Consider the following 25,537-nt stretch of genomic DNA (forward strand, 5'->3'; position numbering starts at 1 on the left):
TCTCCTGCAATAGCAGGCAGATTCTTTACCACTGAACACCTGGGAAGCCCTTGCCTTAATTATTTCCTAATAAATTCTTAAGCCTGAAATCAATAGCTTTGAGGATATATGCGTTATTAAAGTATTTACCATATTGTTCTATCATTTTTTTCAATCAATTTACAATCTCACTAGTGCTGTGTGAGACTTTTTGTTTCACCCACGCTTGTCAACATCTGGTATTATAAATTTGAAAGATGATGCAGAAGCTATACATATTTTGTTACTAATTATATATACATATTTAGATAATATACATGCATAATGTGATATATATTTTATATATACTTTTATAATATAAATATTTATTATTTACATATATTTGTTACTAATTATGTTGAATGCTTTCATTTGTATATTGCCTTTATTTTGTTTTCATAAGTGACTATGTACTGTGTTTTGCCTATCATTTTCTTACTAATTTAGAAGTTTTTATATAAGAGGGATAATACTGTCTTTGCTGAAATATAGGTTGCAATATTCCCTTCTTTCATGTTGTATGTTAATTTTGGTAATATGCATTTTTTTTCTTAGTGGTATATAAAACATTCCATTCAAATCTAATTAGCATAATAAATATCAAGCCAACTGCCAGGAAAAGTTCTCAAGTTTGTCCTCTAATGCCCTAATTGTTTACTGGATTATCCATCCTAGTGTTCACTGTCTCCAGTGGATTTTAAAACTTAGTAATTATATATTTTTTTTCTGAAAGTAGTTTTTCCTAAGTTCAAATTGTTCCTGCATCATAGATGCAGTCACTTCTTGGAACTCACGGAAAATATGAGTTAGATATTTTTTGGAAGTTTGTTTCTTTTGACACTGGTTCTATTTCTTGGAAATTGGATTCCTCATTGTTTCTCTTTATGTGAGTGAGTTTCTTCCCGTGCCCTCCATATGGAAGGATGAACATAGAAGTGTGAGTGTGTGTGTATGAGTTAGTCGCCCAGTCGTGTCCGACACTCTGCGACCCCGTGGACTGTAACCCTCCAGGCTCCTCTGTCCATGGCATTCTCTAGGCAAGAACTCTGGAGTGGGTTGCTGTGTTCCTCTCCAGGGGATCTTCCTGACCCAGGGATTGAACCTAGTTCTCTGGCATCTCAGGCAGATTCTTTACCGTCTGAGCTACCAGGGAAGCCCAAGGAACCTGAGTATCCTGTTCTAATCTATCATATCCAGATGAAGGGACAAAGAAGTCGTTTGTATTTTTGAAATTGTTCTTTGTCAGGTCTGGGGTCCTGGTCCTGTAGATACTGGGGGGAGGGCCATGGCCTGAGACAGCTGCCCTGCTGCCTGATGGTGGGCCGTCTCCTGCCCGCTGGGTTTGTGCGTCTCAAAGCTGGAAGGGACCCCTGTTCCTCTTTTCTGATGGGTTCACTGTCCATATCCAGAGGCCATAGTGACAGCGTCCTGGCCACAGCCAGTGTGAGGGGTGGGGGGACGCCTGCTCTGACTAGTGCCCCAGGTGCTGGTGTGTCCTGCACCTCCTGAATATGGATCGAGATTGGTGACCCTCATCCTATCTCTGGTGGTCCAATCCAGGGTTGCTCGTAGGGTCCTGTGAGGTTCCCATTGACTGATCACAGCTGGTCAATCCCCTTTAATGTATATCTTCCAAAATACTTTCTACCCCAAATGGATTAGGTAGTGCATGGTTGAGGTGTTGGCCGTATAGAACCGTAACTGGATAAAGCTATCCTTCTCAGTTCTTGAGTTTACTGCAGAGATAGTCTCAGAGGGCCCTGATGTAGCCTAAATGCACTTTAACCCTTGCTGTTTGCTGAGCTCCCATTTTAACAAAGTAGGGGGGCTGGCGTTAGTCTCAGAGCCTTTGGTAAGCAATACTGTCTACTTGGTTGTTTTTTTTTCACTTTTTATTAGAGTATCATTGCTTGACAATGTTATGCCATTTTCAGCTATACAGCAAAGTGAATCAGGCATACGTATGAGTAACTTTGATTTGCATATGTTTAATTTTTCACAGATACATATTTTCTGCTTAACCAACGATATTTATTTTCTTTACAAGGAAGGGATATAGAGTGTCCTTTTAAAGTGAATTTATTATTTAAAAAAGAGACAATTAAATGAAAACATTAAGTTGATAATAACATCCAGATTTAGCAAAATCCACAAAGGTGGATGAAGTTTGCCAAAGACTGTTCCATGCTCTTTCACTGGTACTTTAATTTGTGGAACTTCCTGGAAGTTCCTGCTTTGTGGATAGCACCCTTCTTGATTTCCAGCAAAGATACAGATGTTCTCTTATTTTTATATTTCTTTGGTAATTTCAGTGGAAGTTTGGAAGATGAGCATTGACTATTAAATGTGGAGGCATCTGGGCTCAAACTGGCATCCTGGCTTTGAGTCACCTATCTGTCTATTTTTAGAAGCTGCTGAGAAAGATTTGTGAATGGAGAAAAACATTGTGATGAAAACTGTAAATTCTGCTTAGGAAGTCTTTGGGAGTGAGGAATTTGGGGTTCTTTTTTCGCCCAATGACTTAATTGTCTTTGGAATGTCCCTCTTCCTTCCTCGCGCTCATCTTAGTCTGACTAGATGAAAATATCTTTGTGGTCTAGAAACAAGTTGAAACCATCTTGTTTATTATAATAATCTGAATATCAGTAACAATGATGATGATGCCTTTTATTAAACACTTGCTAAATGCCAGATTTCATTTTCCTGGGCTCCAAAATCGCTGCAGATGGTAACTGCAGCCATGAAATTAAAAGACACTTGCTCCTTGGAAGAAAAGCTATGACCAACCTAGACAGCATATTGAAAAGCAGAGACATTACTTTGCCAACAAAGGTCTGTATAGTCAAAGCTATGGTTTTTCCAGCAGTCACATATGGATGCGAAAGTTGGACGATAAAGAAGGCTGAGCGCCTAAGAATTGATGCTTTTGAACTGTGGTGTTGGAGAAGACTCTTGAGAGTCCCTTGGACTGCAGGGAGATCCAGCCAGTCCATCCTAAAGGAAATCAGTCCTGAATATTCATTGAAAGGACTGATGCTGAAGCTGAAGCTCCAGTACTTTGACTACCTGATGTGAAGAGCCGACTTTGATGCCGGTAAAGATTGAAGGCAGAAGGAGAAGGGGACAACAGAGAACAAGATGGTTGGATGGCATCACCGACTCAATGGGCATAAGTTTGAGCAAGCTCCAGGAGATGATGAAGGGCAGAGAAGCCTTCCGTGCTGCAGTCCATGGGGTCACAAGGAGATGGACACGACTGAGCAACAACAAAATGCCAGCCACCAGGCTTATCATCTTACATACATTATCATGTGTCAACTTCACCATAGTCCTATGGAAAAGGCTTTTATTCCTGTTTATAGATGAGAAGAATCAAGGCTCGAGGGATCTTCCTAGCTTATTCAATCACCCTAAGAGGCAAAGGAAGAGATGAAATTTGGACCTAGGCATGGTTTGACTCCAGGACTTGTGTACTTTCTCAGTAGCTTGACTACCAGACACTTTGGGAAGGTGTCTGTGTAGAAAAACAGCATCATTGAGTGAAGTCCATAGTCTTCCAAGCGCTGCCGAGTGCTGAGTGGCCAGGTGGCAGTGTGTTACAGTGAAAGGGGGTAGAAATGCTGGGACACGTGATACAGTGGGAGAGCCTCAGCCTTCTTTCAGAATCAGAAAGCACTTTGTTGTTGTTCAGTCGCTAAGTCGTGTCCGACTCTTTGCGACCCTGTGAATTGCAGCACGCCAGGCTTCTGTGTCCTTCACTGTCTCCTGGAGTTTGCTCAAACTCATGTCCGTTGAGTCGGTAATGCTATCTAGCCATCTCAACTTCTCTTCTTGCCCTCAATCTTTCCCAGCATCAGGGTCTTTCCCAGTGAGTGGGCCCTTCACATCAGGTGGCTGAAGTATTAGACCTTCAGCATCAGTCCTTCCAATGAATATTCAATGTTGATTTCCTTTAGGATTGATTGGTCCCTTGCTGTCCAAGGGACTCTCAGGAGTCTTCTCCAGCACCACAGTTCAAAAGCATCAGTTCTTTGACATTCAGCGTTCTTTATGGTCCAACTCTAACATCCATTAATGAGCCCAAAAAAAAAAAAAAGGATAGAAACACTGAGTATTATAACCAAGAAAATCCTGTATGTCTATGTGTGTGTAGAGAGGCTGACAAAGGACTTTGCATTCTATAAACATATTTTTCATGATGTCTTTCTGATGGTTATAAAAATATAAATGAGGGAAGAGATAGGGAGTGTGGGATTGACATGTAAATACTGTTATGTTTAAAATGGATAATCAATAAGAGTCCTACTGTATATAGCACAGGGAACTTTGCTCAATGTTATATGGCAGCCTGGATGGGAGGGGAGTTTGAGGGAGAATGAATACATGTGTGTGTGTGTGTGTGTGTATTTATATGGCTGAGTCCTTTTTCCACCTACCTGAAACTATTACAGCATTGTTAATTGGCTATACTCCAATATAAAACAAAAAATTAAAAAGAAAAGAAAACCTCTTCCTGGAAAACCAACATGGAATTTGAGTTTTTTGCATATGAGCCACCTGTTCTCCTTGTGTGGCCCTGCAATAAACTTTTCTCTGCTCCAAACAAAAGTTTCTCTGCTCCTATATATATATATGTAAACACATATATATATACACATACATACACATACACATATACATATACACATACACATATATATATACACACATACACATAGTATACCTAGCTACACAGAGAGAGAGAGAGAGATACATCCCCAAACAAAAACCCATCAACACATGTTTTTAAAGCAGTTTTCTATAGACCCCTCCCTTATCCAAGTCATCGGAATATTAAGTAGCGTCATGGAGCCTGTCTTTCCTTTTTTTTTGCTCCTCTAGGTTTAAGTTACTGAGTCAGGAGGAGGGAGAGTACTTCAACGTGCCCGTGCCCCCGGAAGGCAGTGAGGGCAACGAGGAGCTGCGACAGAAATTTGAGGTGAGATGGCTTTCTTTCAGCATCAGTGGGACCCGGCTGAGTCTGCCTCTGTGCTGTTTTTCTTGTTCATGGTGTGATTTCTACCAAGGCCTTACACGATCCTGGGCCTTTGAAATGTGGTTCCACCTCCCAGAAAACTACTTATCCTTCACGATCTCAATTAAGTGCTCCCTGCCTTGTGACATCATTCTGCCTTCCTGTCTTCAGTCAGATTTAGACCGTTCCTTAAAAGTGTTCATTCGCTGCCTGGGTCATTCGGATGGTGGCTTGGACAGGAATGTCAGTAACAATGAATGAAAACAGTGGATAGGGTAGTGATTTTTATTTTGGAAGCTGAGTCAAGTAGGCTTGCTGAGGTCTGGAATCTGGATTTGGATCTGTTGTCGGTGGGATGGTGCTGTATTAACAAATGGAATTGACTGTGCTGGTAACTCCTTGAAATACCTATAGGTGCATCTTCCCAAGATTAAGAGCCCTTGGCTCTGACCTTGGGCAGCAGTGCTGGCCTGTTTCTACCCCAGGCAGACCCCTTCTCCCCTGTGGGGCCACATAAACTCCATTTTCCAGGAGTTTGGGGCATATATGGGAAGCAAAGATGTGTAGGACATATCCCAGTTTTACAAAGAAAATGCTTTGGGGAAATAGGTTTGAGTTCTTTCAATCTGTGTGTATTGAGTGATTTTAAAGTAGTTTCATAAGGGAAAACACATTATTTTGTTCACAGGAACTTAATATACGAAGTCTGATGGGAAATCATCAATTCTAGATAAGCAGTGATGGCCTACTAACTGAAAAAATGTATGAAGTATCTAAAATGAAATAGGTTACTGTCATTGTTATTCATCAAGTAATCACACAAGTAAATAGAGGCTGAATGTGACCAGGTAAAGTTCTGTGACAGAGAGGTCCTTGGTGCTTTGAGAAGACGTAAGAGGGAAATATAACATTGTCTGAGAGGACAGGGAAGGAGCCATTGAGGAAACACGGGAGGTTAATAAAGAGGGGAAAAAAGCCTTCCATTCCAAGAGGAGAGCAGGTGTAAAGGCCCTGTGGGGGGCGATCTGTTGCAACTATGGAATGCTCAAAGACGGCCAGTGTGGCTGGAGCAGAGAGAGCAAAGTGTAAGTTCGAAGTGTGGCTGGGAGGTGGTGGGGGTCAGAGTAGAAGGACTGTGCTGGCTTTGGCAAGGGCTTGGGCATTTATTCCAAGAACCCTCTTAGAGTCCCCTCAGCTAGATAGAAACAGTACTTGGATCCTGACCCTTGTCTTGAGCCTGCACCCTCCATAAAACCTGCTGATGGTTCTGACCCAGTGGGACTTCCTATCATGGAAGCAAGTGGAGTAAACATGTTGGCCTTGGGCTCCTCAGTCATTCTCCAGGGAACTTGATCACAGGTTCATCCTCATAGGGCCACTCAAGCCCAAATGAGTGGATGAAAGGACTTTCCCTCCTAGGAGAGTTAAGAACTGGACAGTGGGAACTTCCCCGCTGGTCCAGTGGTTAAGAATCCGCCTGCCAATCCAGGGGACACGGATTTGATCCCTGGTCTGGCAAGATCCCACATGCTGCGGGGCAGCTAAGCCTGGGCACCACGACTACTGAGGCCGTGTGCTGAAACTCTGAAGCCTGCGCTCCCTAGAGCCTGTGCTCCGCAACAAGAGAAGTCTCCGCAGTGAGAAGCCCGAGGACTGTAGCTAAAGAGTAGCCCCTGCTCACTGCAGCTAAAGAAATGCCGTATGCAGCAGCGAAGACCCAGCATAGCCAAAAATAAATAAATAAGAGCTGGACACTGATTTTTTTTTTAAAAAAAGGTAGGATTGGAGGGCAGGCCTTCCACAGAGCTCTTTCCAGCTCCTTCTCTCAACTTTCTGATGGAGTGGTGTCCGTTTCCTGCAGAGTTAAAAATGTCCTCTTGTGGATGGAAAAAAAAAAAAAAAAAGACCAGTGTTTTCTTATATAAAATGAAGTCTCAGTTTTGCAAAATGATTTCTTCTGTCTTAGGGCAGCTGGGGTGACATTTCAGAACACCCAGGAAAACATTTCTTACATGCACAGAGCATTTGTCTGGGCCAGTTATTGGCTTGAAGGAAAGGGTTGTTTTATCTGCGTGCAACAAAACGTGTCCCTTTATTTCCCGCAAGAGCCTGCAAACGCTTGTTTATGCCTGAGTGGTAATCGCTCCACACCATAGTTTGTTGATTAAAAAAATGTTTCCAAGAGACTGAAAATTGTTCCCAGACACATAGAGGAATTTCAGTTGACCTTGAATGTGAGAAATGTAATCCCTGTGCAATAACCAATTAGCACCCAGAATGACTCAGAAATTACTTTCAAGCCTCTTATCTGGAGAAATTCTGAGTGACGGTAAAATCGAGCTGCAGAAATTGGCGTAATAGAATTTCATGGTAGGGTGAGCTCGGTGAAGTTACTACTCGTGGTCTGTTTCAGGACATCGGAAGAGGCTGTTTAGGGACTTCTGTCCGGCCATGGCCTTGCTGATCAGCCGGGGAAGGCTCCATTTTGCTTGGCTCCAAATGGGTCTTCTGACAGTCGTAGACATTTTTTTTTTTTTTGGTTGTTTGTTTTATTTTTTTTTAATGTTTATTTATTTTTAATTGATTGATGATTGGTTTACAATAATGGTTTGATTTTTGTCACACATCAACATGAATATATCCCCTCCCTCTCCAATCTCCCTCCCACTCCCTCCCACCTCCCGTTCATTCCACCCTTCTAGGTTATTCCAGAGTCCCTGTTTGAGTTCCTGAGTCATACGGCAAATTCCCATTGGCTGTCTATTTACATCGCAATTTTTGATTTAATAAAGTGCTCACTATGTGCCATTTGTTAAGTATTTTAGAAGTATTAACTCATATAATTCAATCCTTACAACCACCTTGATTGGTTGGTACTCCTATCATCCCCCTTTATCTTTTATAGATGAAGAAACTGAGGCCCAGAGAGGTTAAGCAACTTTCTAACATCCCTCAGCTGGTCACTGTCTCACTTTGAGTTTCCCCAGAAACAGACTATCAGGATTCAAGCACACGTGGTTTCTTTAGGGGCTTCTCAGGTGGTGCTTGGAGAAGGTAATGGTACCCCACTCCAGTACTCTTGCCTTGAAAATCCCATGGACGGAGGAGCCTGGTAGGCTGCAGTCCATGGGGTCACTAAGAGTAGGACACGACTGAGCGACTTCACTTTCACTTTTCACTTTCATGCATTGGAGAAGGAAATGGCAACCCACTCCAGTGTTCTTGCCTGGAGAATCCCAGGGACGGGGGAGCCTGGTGGGCTGCTGTCTATGGGGTCTCACAGGGTCAGACACGACTGAAGCGACTTAGCAGCAGCAGCAGCAGCAGGTGGTGCTAGTGGTAAAGAACCTGTCTGCCATGCTGGAGACATAAGAGACTCAGGTTTGATCCCTAGGTTGGGAAGATCCCCTGGAGGAGGGCATGGCAACCCACTCCAGTATCCTTGCCTGGAGAATTCCATGGACAGAGGAGCTTGGCAGTGACCCCAGTAAGCATCTAGTGTAGTGAGGACGTGAGGCAGGGAGAGGAAGCGAGTTGGGAAAGGATGTACTATCAGCAAATTACCACTGTGGGCAACTGGGGTTTAATCCTTCTTTAGCTGGGGTTTAGCATGAGCCGCAGGGTTTCCAGTCAAGGAGCAGGCAGCTGAATTATTATCCGCCAGTCCCCCTTCCGTCACTGGCTGCTTCTGGGGAATTAACTTGCCAGCAATTTCAACTTGGCCTGCCAGTGACTATGCTTGCTCCTGCAGTCAGGAAATGAGCCTGGAGACAGAGGCACAGGTGTCAGCGGCCAGCAGCCCAGGTGTAGAGGGGAGGGGCGGGGAGCCGATGTGTCTTGGCTGGATGACTGGGGCTACATCTGTGCAGCATAGCCTGTGCCGTTCAGGTGGTTCAAGAGCCAGCTTGCCTGCATTTGAGCCCCAGCTCTGTCCCTTCCTTGCTGGGTGCTGAAGGCAAGTTACTTTATCTCTGAGCTTTTGATTCCCCATCTGCAAAGGGGGGGGGCTATCATGACACTTCTGCTCTCTGGAGGGTCTATGGCAGTAAATGAAATGATGCACTTTAAACAGTCTGGGGACTTCCCTGGTGCTCCAGTGGCTAAGACTCTGTGCTCCCAGTACAGGGGGTCCAGGTTTGACCCCTGGTCAGGAAACTAGATCCCGCATGTCGCAACTAAGACCTTTATTTGGTGCAGCCAAATTAAAAAAAAAAAATTGAATAAATAAACCAGCCTGGCGTGTGATATTATTCAGGTGTCAGTGCATCATTGTCATCCTCCCAGAATACATACAGAATAAATAATGTTGCAGACCTGCTCCTCCTGGTCTTTGGAAGGGCTTCTTGGGGGTTTGGAGCATCAACATAGACTTGTAACCTACTGGAGTCTCTGCCACCACCGTTGGGTACGGAAGTGCCCTAGGAGCTCCTTGCAGAGGGTAGGGGTGGTAGAGGAGTTTAGATTAAGCCAAGACAGGCACTCTTCATCTGAAACGGAGCCCTGGAGCCTGGCAGCCCAGGTGCCTTCACTCTCCCCTGGCACAGCCTGGCAAGAGGCAGGGCTGTTTCTCAGAAGCGCCTCTGTCTGCTCTCTTTGAGCACTGAGTCCTGGGGCTCTAAATTGCAGACATGAAAAGGCAACCATTAGTGTATTCCTGTTTCTGAAGGTATATCCAGCCCAGCAAGACAGAAGATCATTTAAATTTGAGCCTGAGTTTTTTTTTTTCTCCCCATTTATTTTTATTAGTTGGAGGCTAATTACTTTACAATATTGTAGTGGTTTTTGCCATACATTGACATGAATTAGCCATGGATTTACATGTGTTCCTCATCCTGAACCCCCTTCCACATCCCTCCCCATCCCATCCCTCTGGGTCATCCCAGTGCACCAGCCCCGAGCACTTGTCTCATGCATCCAACCTGGGCTGGCCTCAGTTTTAAAATGTGTTTGCTGTTTGATGGAGGACCTTGCTAATAAGCACGAGGTGGCTGGAAGTTCCAAGGGACACAGGACAGGATTCTTGTCCTCCAAAGATCACAAGCCCAAATGTGTCTAGGATCTGGGCAGATAACAATAAGGGGAGGAGAGACAGCAGGGCTGGTGGCGAGAGCGGTAAATGAGATAAACTGGAGCCCGTATGTCCCATCTACAGGCACTGTGCCTTATGGATGGGCCCAGTGTTGCCAGATCTACTTCTTTAGAAGAAGCAGGGATTTGGGTTTTTAATAGGACATCTGCACCCCACTCCAGTACTCTTGCCTGGAAAACCACATGGATGGAGGAGCCTGGTAGGCTGCAGTCCATGGGGTCACTAAGAGTAGGACACGACTGAGCGACTTCACTTTCACTTTTCACTTTCATGCATTGGAGAAGGAAATGGCAACCCACTCCAGTGTTCTTGCCTGGAGAATCCCAGGGACGGGAGAGCCTGGTGGGCTGCCGTTTATGGGGTCACACAGAGTCAGACACGACTGAAGCAACTTAGTAGCAGCAGCAGCAGCAGCTCCTAATTTTTAACAGATGTCAAGCAATTTAAATATTAGTGCGGACCAGGCCAACAGGCTATTCGACTTCTGATCTAGCATCTAGAGGCTAAGATAACATCCTTAGTTCAGGCTCTGATCACAAAAAAGCCGTAGACTGAGTGGCTTAAGCAACATTTATTTCTCATAGTTCTGGAGGCTGGGGAGTCTGGGATCAAGGTGCCTGCAGAATTGTTGTCTGGTGAGGTTCTGCTTCCTGGTTTATAGCCGTCTTCTCACTGTGTCCTCACATGTGAGGGCAACTCTCCAGGGTCTCTTTAATCAGGGCACTAATCCCATCCATGAGGGCTCCACCCTCATGACCTAATCCCCTTCTACAGGCCCCACCTCCTAACGCCATCACCTTTGAGGGTTAGGATGTCAACATATGTCAGCTTTGGGGAGGACACAGACATCTGTCTATAGCATAAGCCCACTTTACCTAAGAGGAAAGTCACACAAGCAAATTCAGATGGGGTGTGGAATTCAGAAGAGAGAAGGTTGCTTGCAGGACCACGGAATGAAGCTGTTTCCCTCTTGCTGCTCCTTGAAGAACAGGGGAAAAAAATTTCCTCTAAGCAATCAAAGGGAGAAATGGGAAAGTGAGCATGCCTCACTCCTTCCCCTTCAGGGGGCATGCTGGGCCCTCCAGGTGGAGGGAAGCAAATCCAGGGCTGGAACAGGGACTGGGGACCAGGCATGGTTAGGACATGGATCTTCATGGGCTGGAGATTGGAGTGTGTGAATCAGGTGGGCCCTGAGTCAGGGTTCAGAGACATCATAATAAAGCAAGGGGATGGTGGGGCGGGAGGGAGATAGTGGGGCAGGAGGAAGGGAGGGGACGTGTTTGGATCAGGACAGCCTGGGAAAATCTCTGGGAGCTGGAGGGTGAGGATTTGGGATGACGGGAGGATATGGCCTCCAAAAGCAATGTGGCTTCGGTTCTAGACTCTCTTCTTTCTTTAAAAAAAATTTTTTTTTAATTTTAATGTGGACTGTTTTAAAAGTCTTTATTGAATTTGCTACAAATTGTTTCTGTTTTATGTTTTGGTTTTTTTGCCCCAAGACTTGTGGGATCTTAGCTATCTGACTAGGGGTCGAACCCACACTCCCTGCATTGAAAGGTGAAGTCTTAACCACTGGACCACCAGAGAGGTCCCTACACTTTTCTTGTTTGCAGTTTCCCTGGCGATCTGCTTTTAACTACCTCCTCCATGCCTTAACCCTCAAATCCATCTCCAGTTCTTATGTCATTTCTTAACCTGAAACCCACATGATACAACAGCTCACTGGGTATTTATTTTCACTGGGTTGTCCCAGAGACACCTAAATCTCGACAGATCTTTATTAAAAAATAACTGGACCAAGAATCCTCTCGAATACCTTGCTAGTAGCCAAAATGCCGAGACAAGACATATGCCTGTAAACAAGAGAAGGGATGAACTTAAAATAGTGAATGTTACTCAGCAGTACAAAAGCAAACCGCTGATTCGTGCATGCAGCGAACAACATGAGTGAATTTCAAGACCATTATGATGAGTGAGAGAAGCCAGGTGCGAAAAACTACATATCCCATGGAGGAAAACTTAACACTCTCACAGTACATCCAAAGCCAAGCGTGTGGGTTTTCCATCCCAAGAAATTCTTCAGTTCTCTATGGACACCAACTAGGTGTTCTACAATTTAATTCAGTTTGGACACTAGCTACTCAGAGTCAGCACAAACCTCATAGGTTAAGGGCTCAGTCCTACAGGACATCCCCCCTGCAACTTTAGACTCCAATTATAAATATGCTGGTCTATTGTCCCCTGATTTCATGGAATTTGTTGCCATTCGGAGGCATCATTTTGCTACTCACAACAGCAAGCCTCTCCCCGATTGCACTGAGGACCAACATGGGCCTCATCCATCCATGCATCCAACAAAATATTTAGCTAGAAACTTTGCTGGTTGTCTGGGATATTGTGGAATATAAGACATACTCCCTGCCCCGGAAGGTTTCTGGTCTGTTGGGAAATCAAGTGAACAGACAGTTACCTGCAGCATAAATGGAAAGTGAGGTGGATGAAGGGAGCAGATACGGACATCTTATCCAGGCAGAGAATCCAGGAAGACTTCCTTGAGGAAGTAAGAACGTGGAGCAGGGGGTAACCAGGTTGGTGAAGGGGAGACAATAGTCATCCACACAGGGGCAACTGTAAGTGTAAAGGCCCTGAGGTAGGAGGGCCCTGGGACTCAAGGATGCGAAAGGACAATGAAGCTGGGTTGTAGGGAAGAAGGACCCAAGAAGTAAAGAGATTGGAAAAGCAGGTAGAGCCTGATCAGACTGGGTCGTCTGGGCCCATGAAAGCCCTGAGGATCTTAAAACTGATGGGTCACTACTGAAGCATTTTAAGCTTGGTTGGCTTGGTTGAGTGTGAAGAAGCGGAAGTCACAGTGTGTGTGTGTTAGCCACTCAGTCGTGTCCAACTGCTTGCGACCCCATGGACTGTAGCCCGCCAGGCTCCTCTGTCTTTGAAATTCTCCAGGCCAGAAGACTGGAGTGCCAATCCAGGAATCAAACCCGAGTGTCCTGCATTGCACGCACATTCTTAACTATCTGAACCACCAGAGAGGCCGGGAAAGTCACAGCTGCTGCATGTAAAGCCCAGTGTGGAGGGAGCCTGGGTGGGTTGTCCAGGTGAGAGATGGTGACAGGTGGAGATGGAAGGGAGAATTCTCAAGGGAGATGGAATTCTCAAGACAGCTGGGAGGAAGCAATGACTGTTTCTGGTGGTGGATGAGACACGAGGGATAAAAGAAAAATGGAGATGCCAAGTCTGGCCTTCACATTTTGAGTTTGCACTGTGGATATGGGCCATGCTTTTCACCGAGTCAGGGTATAAATTGCAGGATCCACAGCTTGCCTCCGTGCTGGAGTTTGCACACTTAACACAGGCATCCTCAAACTCTGATGGTGTTTTCTGTGTGCTTCCCCTTCCAGAGAGCCAAGATCGGTCCTGGGCCCAAGACCCCTGAAGAAAAGACGACCAACACCATCTCCAAATTTGACAACAACGGCAACAGGGACCGGATGAAACTGACCGATTTTAACTTCCTGATGGTGCTGGGAAAAGGCAGCTTTGGCAAGGTACAGTGTGGCTGGGTGGAGGCACCTGCTGCAGAAGGAACCAGCTAACAAGGCAGGCACATTTGCTGTTCATATGGGGCTTATGTTCCAGTGAGGGAGAGAGTGAAAAGTAAATAGAGCTACACTCCAGTTGGTAACCAGTACTGTGAAGGAAATAAATGGAGTGCTGTGTCACAGGCAGATAAAGAAGGGACCCACTCATGGGACGAATTGAGAGAGTATCGTTGACATAAATACACTACCATGTATAAAATAGATAGCTAGTGGTCCCCAGTGCACAGGGAACTCAGCTCTGTGCTCCATGATGACCTAGAGGGGTGGGATGGGGGGATGGGAGGCAAGCTCGAGAGGGAGGGCTTTTATATATACTTACAGCTGATTCACGTTGTTGTATAGCAGAAACTAGCACATCACTGTAAAGCAATCATACTCTGATTAAAAAGTTTTAAAAAAAGAAAGGACCTACTCAGACTGAGAAAATGACATAGAATCTGAGACCTGAAGGATTAGACTTAACCAGCCATACGTTCAGAGACCTAGGAAAGATTGTTTGCGGCAGAGAGAATGGCAAGTGCAAAGGCCCTGAGGTAGGGAAGGGCTGGGCACATTCTCGGCACTGTCAGAAGGTGCTGGGGCCAAAACGCCATGAGCTGGGGGAGCTTGTGGGATGTGAGGTTGCGGAGGTGGGAGGGGCCGGATCATGCAGAGCCTCAAGAGTGGTGATGAGGAGTTTGGATTTGATTCACAGTGCAGTGGGGAGCCATTGAGAATCTTAAGCAGAGAAGTGGCATGATCAGATTCGGTTTTGGAGAAGATCACTCTTGCGGCTGAGAATGGAAGTGGTTCTTTTCAAACAGCTGCATGTTGAAGGATGTCCCTGGGACTCATAGAGTGAGTCTGGATGGTTTTATAGACACCGGGAGATGCTGTTTTACTGAAGTTGAGATTGTGTTATAAGTATTCCTGACTTGTTTAGTGTTGTTTTGAGTCCTTTAATCCCTGTGTGTGCCACCAACACGTCTCACATCAATCTCATTCCTTGAACTCAGGTGTGCAAAAAATATCAAATTTCTTCCCCATCTCCATAGCTTAAGTCAGAAATCTGGGAATTATCCTCTACTCCTCCTTGGCCCCCCTCTTACCCCAGGTCTGCATAATAGTGAGTCTAGACAGGTCCTTCTACAAAGCAGATCATGAATTTACTGAATTCTCTCCATCTTCACTAATTCAGTCCTAATCTATACCATACATTACCACCTGGACCACTGCAGATGTTCCCAACTGGTTACCCTGCTTCCACTCTGGTGACCTGTAATTAATCCGATTCCATGCAGCGGCCATAGTTATTTTTAAAAACTTTACACTAGGTCAAATCACTCCCCTGCTTGAAATCCTCCAGTGGCTTCATAAACAGAATACATTCTATCCTGTGTCCTTGGCTTACATCGCTCTTTAAACTCTGATCCTTGTTCTCTGTTTGACGCCTTCTTTTCCTTTCCTTCTCCCCATCACCCACTGTGCTTGGGCCACATGGAGGTTCTTTGAAACGTACAAAGCTCCTTCCTCTCTTAGCGCTTCTGTGATGCTGTTCCCTTCCTTTATTCTTTGCAGAACTGGCTTTTTCTGGTCATTTCCATCTCTACTTAGATGTCACCTCTTCTGAGAAGCCTTCCCTGACCACCGCTCAAAGAGCCATGCACTTATTCTCCTTTATATTTAACTCTCCCAGCACCCACCACCAACTGATACTTCCCTTGCCTGTCTGTTAATTTGTCTCCTCATGCTAAGATCTGAGCTCCACAAGAGCGAGGAGCTGTGTCATATTCACCACTCTACTTCCAGTGCTTGTGGGTTGAATTCGTTCAGGACCTAGACTGAATGCATGAATTTTCCCGAAGGGCCACAAGGTCCGTCCTGATACTGCGGTGGAGTAAGAAATCTGAGCTGGTGGCCCAAAGGTGGAAGAGCCTTGGCAGGGAGTGGGAATAGAGAGCAGGAGCCCAGAATAAGATTGCTGAGCAGCCTGGAGGTCTGAGAAGCTAGAGAATCAGCAGTGGTGATAGTAGAGGTCCATGCCACTGTGTGCTTTTTGCCAGCAGCTCTGAGCGGCCTGAGGGTGGAGGCGGAGTAGCGTCAATAGATGGTGGATTTGAGCTAAGGATGGGGATTAGCCCTAGAAGATCACGGTAATAAGGCAGTCGGGGTCTCAGGGGAGAGGGACATCCACTGCAGATCCAACAAGAGCCTGTTCTAGCAGGTGCTCGGGAAAACTGTACTGAATAAATGAGTAACCGTGGCATCTAGACCGGAGGAAGTCGTAGCAGGAAGAGGTTTATCCCTTTGGTGTGGGAAAGACATCTGGAGGCCTAGGGATGAGAAACAAGTGGATGAAGCCAAGAGATTTTTTTTTTTTTTTAAAGAGAAAGGGGTTAGATTCTGAAACCCTGATTCTTGCTCTTTTGTAGATGTTCTACTCTTTCTTTCTGGAAGCTTTCTAGTTTTAGTTTTTAAGATTTGTTTATTCGGTGGCACTGAGTCTTTGCTGCGGCTTGTGCTGTGTTTAGTCACTCAGCGTGTCCAACTCTTTGCGACCCCATGGACTGTAGCCCACCAGGCTCCTCTGTCCATGGGGATTCTCCCAGCAAGAACACTGGAGTGGGTCGCCATGCCCTTCTCCAGGGGCATAAGGGGGTTTTATTGCAGCATTCGAACACTTAGTTGCGGGGTGCAGGATCTATTTCCCTGACCAGGGATTGCACCTGGGTCCCCTGCATTGGGAGCACGGAATCTTAGCCACTGGACCACGAGGGAATTCCCAAGGCTAAGAGACTTTAAAATGCTAGAAAGACTCGGGGCATTTGGATTTCAAAGATGGGGTGGTTTCCATGATGACAAGGAAGAAAGTGGCCTACATGAAGAAGAGGTTCTAATAAGCTAAGGCTGTCAGGCAGTTTTAAAAATTAAATTATATATGTAATAAGCAGTATATTCACATGGTTCATAATTAAAAGGATATTGGAAGGACAAACACTGAGAAGTCTTGCTCCCACCCAGGTTCACATCTTGCTGTGCCCGCTCCTTGCCACTGCCCCTCCATATATAAGCTGTTCTGTGATTTAATTTGCATCTTTTCAGTGTTCTCCCTGCTCATTTAACAAATATAAATATGCATGTTTCTTCTTGTCCTTGTTGTCTGAAAAGTTAGCAGACTGCACACACAATTCTTCACCTTTTGGATCACTCAACAAATTGGAGAGATTTTTCTTTGGCCGTGCTGGGTCTTCATTGCTGTGTGGGCTTTTCTCTAGGTGTGGCGAGGAGGGGCTACTCTCTGGTTGCGGTGGGCAGGCTTCTCCTTGGGGTGGCTTCTCTTGCTGTGGAGCACTGGGCTCTAGGGCGCTTGGGCTTCAGTCATTGCAGCTCCTGGGCTCTAGAACCCAGGCGCAGTAGTTGTGGAGCTCGGGCTTAATTGCTCCTCAGCATGTAGGATCTTCCCGGACCAGGGATCAAACCTGTGTCAGGTTGGTAGGTGGATTCTTTACCGCTGAGCCACCAGGGAAGCCCTGATTGGAAAGTTTTTGCCTGAGGAGTGGAAGTTCTGGAGGGTATTGCAAAAAGGACTAGGTTTGGGGAGGGGGGGCGTGTAGAGAAATTGGAGAGCAGGTCCTTGGGGAACAGTGCGGGAATTAGAGAGAATAAATCATGTGTTTCCATGGAAATGGTTATAATAATTGAGAGTTCTGTTCCAGTCTGGGATGTGGCGTCAAATGAATCACGGGGGAAAACAACAATGTGTCATGAAAGCAACTAGGATAACAAAAACCTCTACCATCCGTTAAAACATAGAGCAATCCTGGGCAACTCGCGTTTTGCCAACCACGGTTTTAAATGCATGTGATTTTATATTTGAATGTCTGCTTTTTACCGTTTTGTAATCTTGTAGGCTGTATACATCAAACCCCATATGTGGAAGAACACGGCAGCAGTAATGCTCCCCCTTCCAAAGATGAAAGACGTGGACCTTGGGGTAATCTGTTCACGCCTCCCCTCTCCCAGGCCCATAGTGTCAGATATGGCTCAGAAAAACCTGCTTTTCAGCACGGCCCTGATCTGTGGAGCGACTTGGGAGTGACACAAACGTTTTGCTAAGACCTGTGAAAATGAAGCAAGGGACAAAACAAGTGTGAAGGCCGTTGAGTTCCAAATGAGTAAACCCTGCTTCAAGAACTTGAAGAAGAGACACAGTTGGGAGAGTTAGTTTGCTTTCCTGGCCCTGAGAGAGTGTTTCCCCGGGAGGGTCATCATACTAGGTCATCGCACTCCGCATCTCTGCCTTCCTTGGAGACTGATGCCCTCCAGAACTCTTGTTACAGAGCATTTGCATGTGTTATTCTTTTGTTGTTTAATGTTAATTTTTATAGTTTGCTCCTTCGCTCTATTTATTATGATTTCTTTTTTTATATGTTTGCTTATCTGTTGGGCTGTGTCGAGTCTCAGCTGTGGCATGTGGCATCTTCACCGCGGCATGCAGATTCTGTAGTTGAGGCACGTGGGCTCTGGAGCATGAGGGCTCCGTAGTTGCGGCGCGTGGACTTTGTTGCTTCTCAGCACGTGGGATCTTAGTTTCCCCAACGAGGCATCAAACCCTTGTCCCCTGCATCGCAAGATGTTTTCTTAACCACTGGACCACCAAGGAAAGTCCCTTTCATGATTTCTTGAATCTTTGATTTCTGCTTTGCCCACCTTTACACTTTACAAGAATTTAACCCCTGTGGTTGTCGAGTGAGTTCTGTGGTTAAAATGGTGCACCAAATATGTAAATTGGACAGATAGACACTGTCCAGACCAATTATACAAGTGAAGTTTGTAAAGTGAACAGAGAAAGTCCCCGATAAGGTTATGTGTGTGTGTGTGGTCTGTGTGAGCTCAGTTGCTTAGTCATGCCCGACTCTTTGTGACCCTGCGGACTGTAGTCCGCCAGGCTCCTCTGTCCTTGGGAGTCTCCAGGCAAAAATACTGGAGTGGCATGCCATTTCCTCCTCCCAGTAATCTTCCCAACCCAGAATCAAACCTGCGTCTCCTGCAGTTCTTGCATTGCAGGCAGATTCTTTACCACTAAGCCACTTGGGAAGACCTGATAAGGTATATACACAGCACAAATACAGCTATTTACATTATAAACTTGATTCCCCTAATTCTGAAGTACTACCGTGATAAATGGGCTTCCCAGGTGGTGCTAGTGGTAAAGAACCCACCTACCAATGCTGGAGGCATAGGAGACATGGGTTCAATCCTTGGGTCAGGAAGATCCCCTGGAGGAAGGCATGGCAACCCCCTCCAATATTCTTGCCTAGAGAATCCCAGGGACAGAGGAGCCTGGACGGCTACCGTCCAGACAATCATGCAGTCGGACATGATTGAAGCAGCTTAGCATGCACGCACACACGCCTGCACCATGATGAATATCCCTTGAATGTTTAATTAATGCTAATATCACTTGCCTTCTGACACTTCCGATGTACTTGTGGTAATGATTTGTCTGATCCAGATCTTTTTTGAAAATTATGCTGGGGAGTTTGAGTGAGGGTTTTCTTATTATGTCCTTATACTTGTGGACTGTTGCTCATGAAAGGTACTGGCCAACTGGGGGCTTGGGGGTGTAGGGAGGGCAGGTACATGTCATGGTGGACATACAGCTAACATAAAAAAGCTCAAATCCAGCAGCACAAAAGATCTATCACAGGAAGTGATCAGAAATAGAAAAAATGAAAATAGCCCAAGTGTTCATCAGTAGTATGAAAGTTAAACATATAATGGTATATCCATGATACTTTCAAAAGAATACGGTCTTTCTGTCTTTCATATTGTCATCCGTATTTGTCATTGTGGACAGACATCCATGACATAATATCAAGTAAAAATAGAAGCAAATCACAGAACGCTATGATTAGTAGTGTGAGATAAACTGTACACAGAATCATTTTATTTAGGTAATATATTCAGAGCCCCTACTCTCACTGAACTTCCCCCCAACATTTTATTAGGAAAAAATTTTTAAAATACAGAAAAGTTAAAAGAATTATACAGTGAGCATCCATAATACCCGATACCTAGATTCTACATTTAGCATTTGATTATATATGCTTTTTTGTTTTTTAAATATTTATTTATTTGTTTGGCTGCATTGGGCCTTAAGTTGCATCTTGCAAGATCTTTCATTGCGGCTCTTGGACTGGCTAGTTATGGCTCGGGGGCCTGGTAGCTCTGCTGCATGTGGGATCTTAGTTTCCTGACCAGGGATCGAACCTGCATCCCCTGCTTTGGAAGGCAGATTCTTAACCACTGGACCACCCGGGAAGTCCCTGACTGTGTATATGCTTGATCACATGTCCCTCCTTCTTTTTGTCTCTGCATCAACCTATCTTTAATGCATTTCAAACCAAAATGCAGACATCAGTACACTTGACCCCTGAACTCTTCAGCACGCACCTCATTTCACCAGAATTCAATATTTGTTTTTGATCATTTTAAGGTAAAATTTGCATACAACAAAATGCATGAAGTATTGTGTCATTCTGTGAACTTTGAAAAATGCATGCTTAAAAACTAATGGGAGTATAAACATTAATCGAAACATATCACACTAACAGATGTAAAGTACAACTGTGATGTTTACTGTATGCTGGGAGAGCCTGAGGGAGTGGGCTGGGCTCTGGCTGCAGTCAGGGAAGGCTTCCTGGAGAAAGAGGCTCTTGAGCTTTATCTAAAGGATGAGCTAAGTTAACTGTGCCAAGAAGGGAGGGAGTAAGTGGAAAATCTCAGAGTGTCTCTTCTGGGACTTCCCTGGTGGTCGAGTGGTTAAGACTCCATACTTCCAATGCAGGGTCTGCGGTTTCAATCCCTGGTTGGGGAACTAAGATCTCATGTGTGGCATGACCAAAAATGAAAAAAAAAAAATGGTCTCTTCTTCCTGACCCCACTGCAGACCAGGCCTGTTTGATCTGTGTGGCAGCCAAGCGCATAAACTAGGTAGGGTGGGTTCAGTTGTCATAGCCAACAGACCCCCTAAATCTGTACCGATTCAGACACAATAGAAGTTCAGTGTTCATTCATGCAAAGTCCGAGACGGGTGTTTCTGGCCTTGCCCACGCTCTCCATATGGTGATTAAGTGACCCAGGTTCCTTCTGTCTTACACGGCTCCATCAGTCCCTACAGCCTTGTTTTTGTCTGTACTCGGAGAGCGGAGGGGGAAAGAGTGCACAGAGGAGGCACAAGCTGCTTCTTAAAAGCCTTGGTGTGGATGTGGTACCCGTCACTGCTGCCTACACGCTGTTACAGAAAATTCAGTCATGTGCCTCAGAGCAAGGGATGCTGGGAGAGCAGTTTTGGTGGAAGGATAGTGGCCTCAGCCATGCTCCCTACTTTTCAGCCTGATTGGAATTTTTCTTGGTGACAGGAAAGACCTTCTGACTTTAACCTTTAGAACTCCCCATTTTTCATTCCCCACAAACAAAAAACATTAAGCCTCTCTTGATGACATTTCCTTGTGTTCACATCATGGAACATGCCAGGTGTTACTGCTGCTTTTCCTGAAGCATAGCATAAGCCAGGAATAAATCAAGTAGGAAGAAGTCAACAGCTTATGAAATGAAAAGGAAAAGTGGAAAGTCTTTGGAAAAGCAGGTATTACTTTTATCTCTTCAAAAAGCCCCATTCAGGTCTTTTGCTTTAAATGCATCAAAGATGATCAAAAATAAAAAGCCAAGAAGTGAGAGGCAAAACCATGAAGCTTCTTCTGGTGTTTGACTTTCCTCGAGTAATGACCAAGAGGCTGATGATATTGAGTGCCTGGATGTCACTGAGGCAGCTGTTGAGGGTTAACCCAGTGGCCCCCGGAGACTCAGTATTTGTGTACCACCCTCCAAGGTGGTACACGCCATCACCCATAGCTCAAGATTCAGACTGTATAACAGGGTTGAGTATAGCCTTGGCCAATTTCCCAGCTATTAGCTATTCATGCACCTGTAATTTTTTTTAACATGCATGTACTTCCTTTATATTATCTTAAATTTTTTTTTCTTTAAATGATTTAGTTGACTTCCTTCTCTTCTTCTTAGCATTGCCCTAAGTGATAATGTATGTGAAATCACAGGCTTGATCTAGCAGTTACATATTTGTTTTAATATATCTTAGGAGAACTTATTAAAAGAAAAGTAATTTTGTCCTTGTATTGCTGATGGTACAAATACCACATTTTACAAAAAGAAAATTGTCTTAAAGGTCTTTCAGTCACATGACAATTTGGTACTTCAGTTACCATTGTATTCCTAAGAACATGAAGTCTTTTGTTGCATTTTTGTTTATATCCAGAAGGTACGGAAAGTCTCTGATCTTTCCTCTCCCCTATATCCTTTCCTTTAGATAAGGAGCATGCTCACCGTTTCCTGAATCCTTAAAGATGTTTTCTGTGATCTTGGCTTTCCCTTTCTTGTCCTTTACTCACTGACTATATCAGAGAATCAAATTGCTCTTTTGAGATTTGCTGCCTCCACTTCCTTCCCACTCACCTGTGCCTTATCCTTTTGCCCTGTGACTTCTACCCTCAGGAACCTCTGTTTCACCCATTATCAGTGATCTCGTAAATCCTAACTCTCCAGATCTGAGTGTGAGGCATGGTGGCTGCTTATGAAAGCAGCGGGCAGACATGAGGGAAAGGAATTGGGGCTAAGGTTGGAACCCATACCTGGGAGAAGTCATCATTTTTATAATAACTGTCTGCTGACAGCGTAATTAAGGATTTCTTCATTCAACAGGTATTAATTGATCTTTCACTATGTGTCAGACACCCTTCTAGGTGATGCTGAAACCTCAGCTTCTCCGTACCAGTGCCGAATCAAATCTTGGAGACAGAGTTTTGGGTAAAGTAGAAAAGGATAGGTTATTGCTTTTTCAGGCAAAGGGGGACACAGCAGGCTAATGCCTTCTGAACCAAGTGCCCCCACTTGGGGAAGATACTGATAAGTTTTACAGTAATTGTTCACAGAGGGTGTGATCAAGCTTGTGGATATTCTTCCAATGGGTTGGTGGTGAGATAAGTAGGAGTCAACATCACTGACCTTCAGTCCAGCTTGTCTGGGGTCTGCATGCTTGTGGGCAGCATACCATCATTAATTATTAATTTCTCCCACCTGGACGGGGTTTCAGTATCTGCACAATAGCTCAAAGATATTGTTGTGTGTACCCCTTGATGCGGAAATAGGACCTTGTCCCAAGGCTGCTCTTCACTGTTTCTCCCTGGTCTAGCATCCCCTCCCTTCCCTAATTAACAACTGCTTGAGTCTGCCCATTGGAACTCAGGGAAGGTCATGTAGGTCGAATGAAGGCTGTTTCCTGTAATCACTGAAGTGGGGGCCACAGAAAGACCTTGTGCCCAGGAGCCCCACAGGGCCCTGCATGGTACCATAAGTGCAGAGAAAATGACTGTGAACAAAACAGGCAAAATTATGTGCCCTAGTGGAACATATATTCTCATGGTGGTGGTGGTGAAGAGGCTGATGCTATCACCTAACGTTTTGAGTCCTCACTCTATGCCAGCTTTGTTGTAAGGGCTTTGTATATATTGGCTCATGTTTCTGTTGTAATATAGCTGCTAATATCCCCATTTTACAGTTGAGGAAATGAGATGCAGGCAGTTGAAATAAATGTCAGAGAGCTAGTCAGTGGCATTTAGCAGACCGGGTTTGGTTTGAATACATGTGATCGGAGGCTTTTAAGTGCTTGATACTTTTAACACTTGCATTTCTGGTCTCAACAGCAGTTGTCTCACCATGTCACAAGTATATTCTAGAAAGTTGACTGTTTACCCCTCTTATTTTCTCATCCTCCACCCCTTTCTCTTTCCCTCCAAGTCTAAGCAGAGTTTGCATGCCTCTGCCATTAGATAGACGGCATGCCCATCATGATGGAAGGCTCCCGGCGTTCTGTTCTCCTTCCTTACTTCGTGTTTGTCGATCACCTGTCTATGTGCCAGGGCTCGTCGGCAGGGATTCCTAGGAGGGCTCCTGAGAGTTCACTTCTCTCTTCTAGCGTCCTCCCTTCTTACCTCCTCTGCAGGCTTTGCTCATGGGATCCTCCAAGTCTTTGAGGCCTCTCTAGTGTTTGCAGTAACTTTTCAGCTGGTTTCTTTTGAACTGTCAACTTTCATTTCTTCTAACCCTCACCAGCTCTGTCAGCCATCCCCGCCCTGTACAGTTCCACTCACCCATCTCCGCTGCCTCCAAATTTTATTGAGCTCATACTCATGGCCAGGGACCATGATTTTTTTTTTAATAATTTTATTTGTTAATTTTTGGCTGTGCGGGATCTTCATTGTGGGGTTTTCTCTAGTTGTGGTGAGGAGGCGCTGCTCTGATTGTGGTGCACAGGCTTCTTACGGCAGTGGCCTCTCTTGTTGTGGAGCACAGGCTCTAGACGACAGGCTCGATAGTTCTGGCCCATGGGCTCAGTTGCTTTGAAACATGTGGGATCTTCCGGGACCAGGGATCGAACCTGCGTCTCCTGCATTGGCAGGCAGATTCTTTACCACTGAGCCACCAGGGAAGCCCCCAAGCTATGGGTTTACATGGATCACATGTATTAATTCTCACCACAGCCCTGCAAGGTAGTTACTGATGTTAACCCTATTAGACCTATTTGAACAGCAAGGAGGAGGTAGGACCAGGACCTGAAATCAGGTTTTATGATTCCAGTTGCCTCTTTTCCATCTCTGACAGCACTCTTCTCTACTTTGGGGTCCACTCATCTCCACCACACTGCTAGTCTTTTTTGAAACCGTTTAAAACGAAGACTTTATGGGCTCCTCCTTACATCATGAAAAGAAAAACTCTATCTTATGACTAATACAAAGGCAAATATATTAACATTGCATGTTAAAGTATCTTCTTCAGCCTGAAAGTTAATTCTTTTTCCCTCGTGATTTGGAAAGAAATGAAAAATATTTTCCTGAGCCCCTGAAAAGATCATGGTCCCCAGTGTGCTTGAAGTTGGCCCTGGTTGCTGACACCTGCCCCAACAGTGCAACCTTCAAGCTCTCTCCCCCAAAGCTACTGGGGTACTTAACTAGCATGTGCTTTGAGTTTGGGCACGAGAGAGAAAAATGCAGAGCTCCACCCCCAGACTCCAGTGTCTTCCTCTGGATCCAAGTAAAGCATTGAGTTACCCCAGGAAGAAATTGCCTGAAGAGATGAAAAGGCAGTTTAGTTTCTACCAGTAACAAAGGGCTTTTCTAAAGTCTCGGAGCTCCCGTTGTGGGAGTCTATCCTAATTTTAATCTCATTAGCGGTATGGATTCACACGCACACATATACGTCCATACATTAGAGGTGGTTATATAATCCTACAGACAAAAGCTCTTCCCTTTACTTCAACCTGCTCTGCTATCTTCCTGCACCATATGGTGAGTCCTTTTATCATATGGTTCACAGATAGCTCAAAGTCTTTGCTACCTGTTCCCTTAATCCTTTTCCAGAGAACCTTTTGACATTGGCTGTCTGATCTTGGATTCCTGCCTTCTCTTTGGTTCTATCCCAATTATGGCTGCTTCCTCCCAGCCCCCAGTCTTTCGTATGCAATTCTGATTGCTGAGTATTTTTGCCAACTCATCTTCCCCAGTCACTTTCTGAAATCATCCAGGTCTCTCATCAATGAAGTGACTTGCTGCTTTTCTGTGGCCCCTATTTTCACCCCTTGTGTGCGGTGTTCAGTCACTGAGTCATATCCTGCTCTTTGCGACCCCATGGACTGTAGCCTGCCAGGATCCTCTTTGAAGGGGTTTTCTAGGCAAGAATATTGGA

At 45.0% G+C, this 25,537-nt stretch overlaps 1 protein-coding gene across 2 annotated transcripts in view; it reads left to right on the forward strand.

The window, feature by feature from the left end:
* PRKCB (protein kinase C beta) overlaps nucleotides 1–25,537 on the forward strand; it is a 359,558-nt gene that overhangs the window by 254,671 nt on the left and 79,350 nt on the right. For both annotated transcript variants that reach the window (XM_043914534.1, XM_043914535.1), the window contains exons 8-9: nucleotides 4,900–4,996; nucleotides 13,538–13,684. In XM_043914534.1, coding sequence (XP_043770469.1) covers nucleotides 4,900–4,996; nucleotides 13,538–13,684 — 244 coding nt within the window. The remainder of the gene's footprint in view (nucleotides 1–4,899; nucleotides 4,997–13,537; nucleotides 13,685–25,537) is intronic.

Source organism: Cervus elaphus, chromosome 10, assembly GCF_910594005.1.
Source record: "Cervus elaphus chromosome 10, mCerEla1.1, whole genome shotgun sequence".
Classification (NCBI taxonomy): Eukaryota; Metazoa; Chordata; class Mammalia; order Artiodactyla; family Cervidae; genus Cervus; species Cervus elaphus.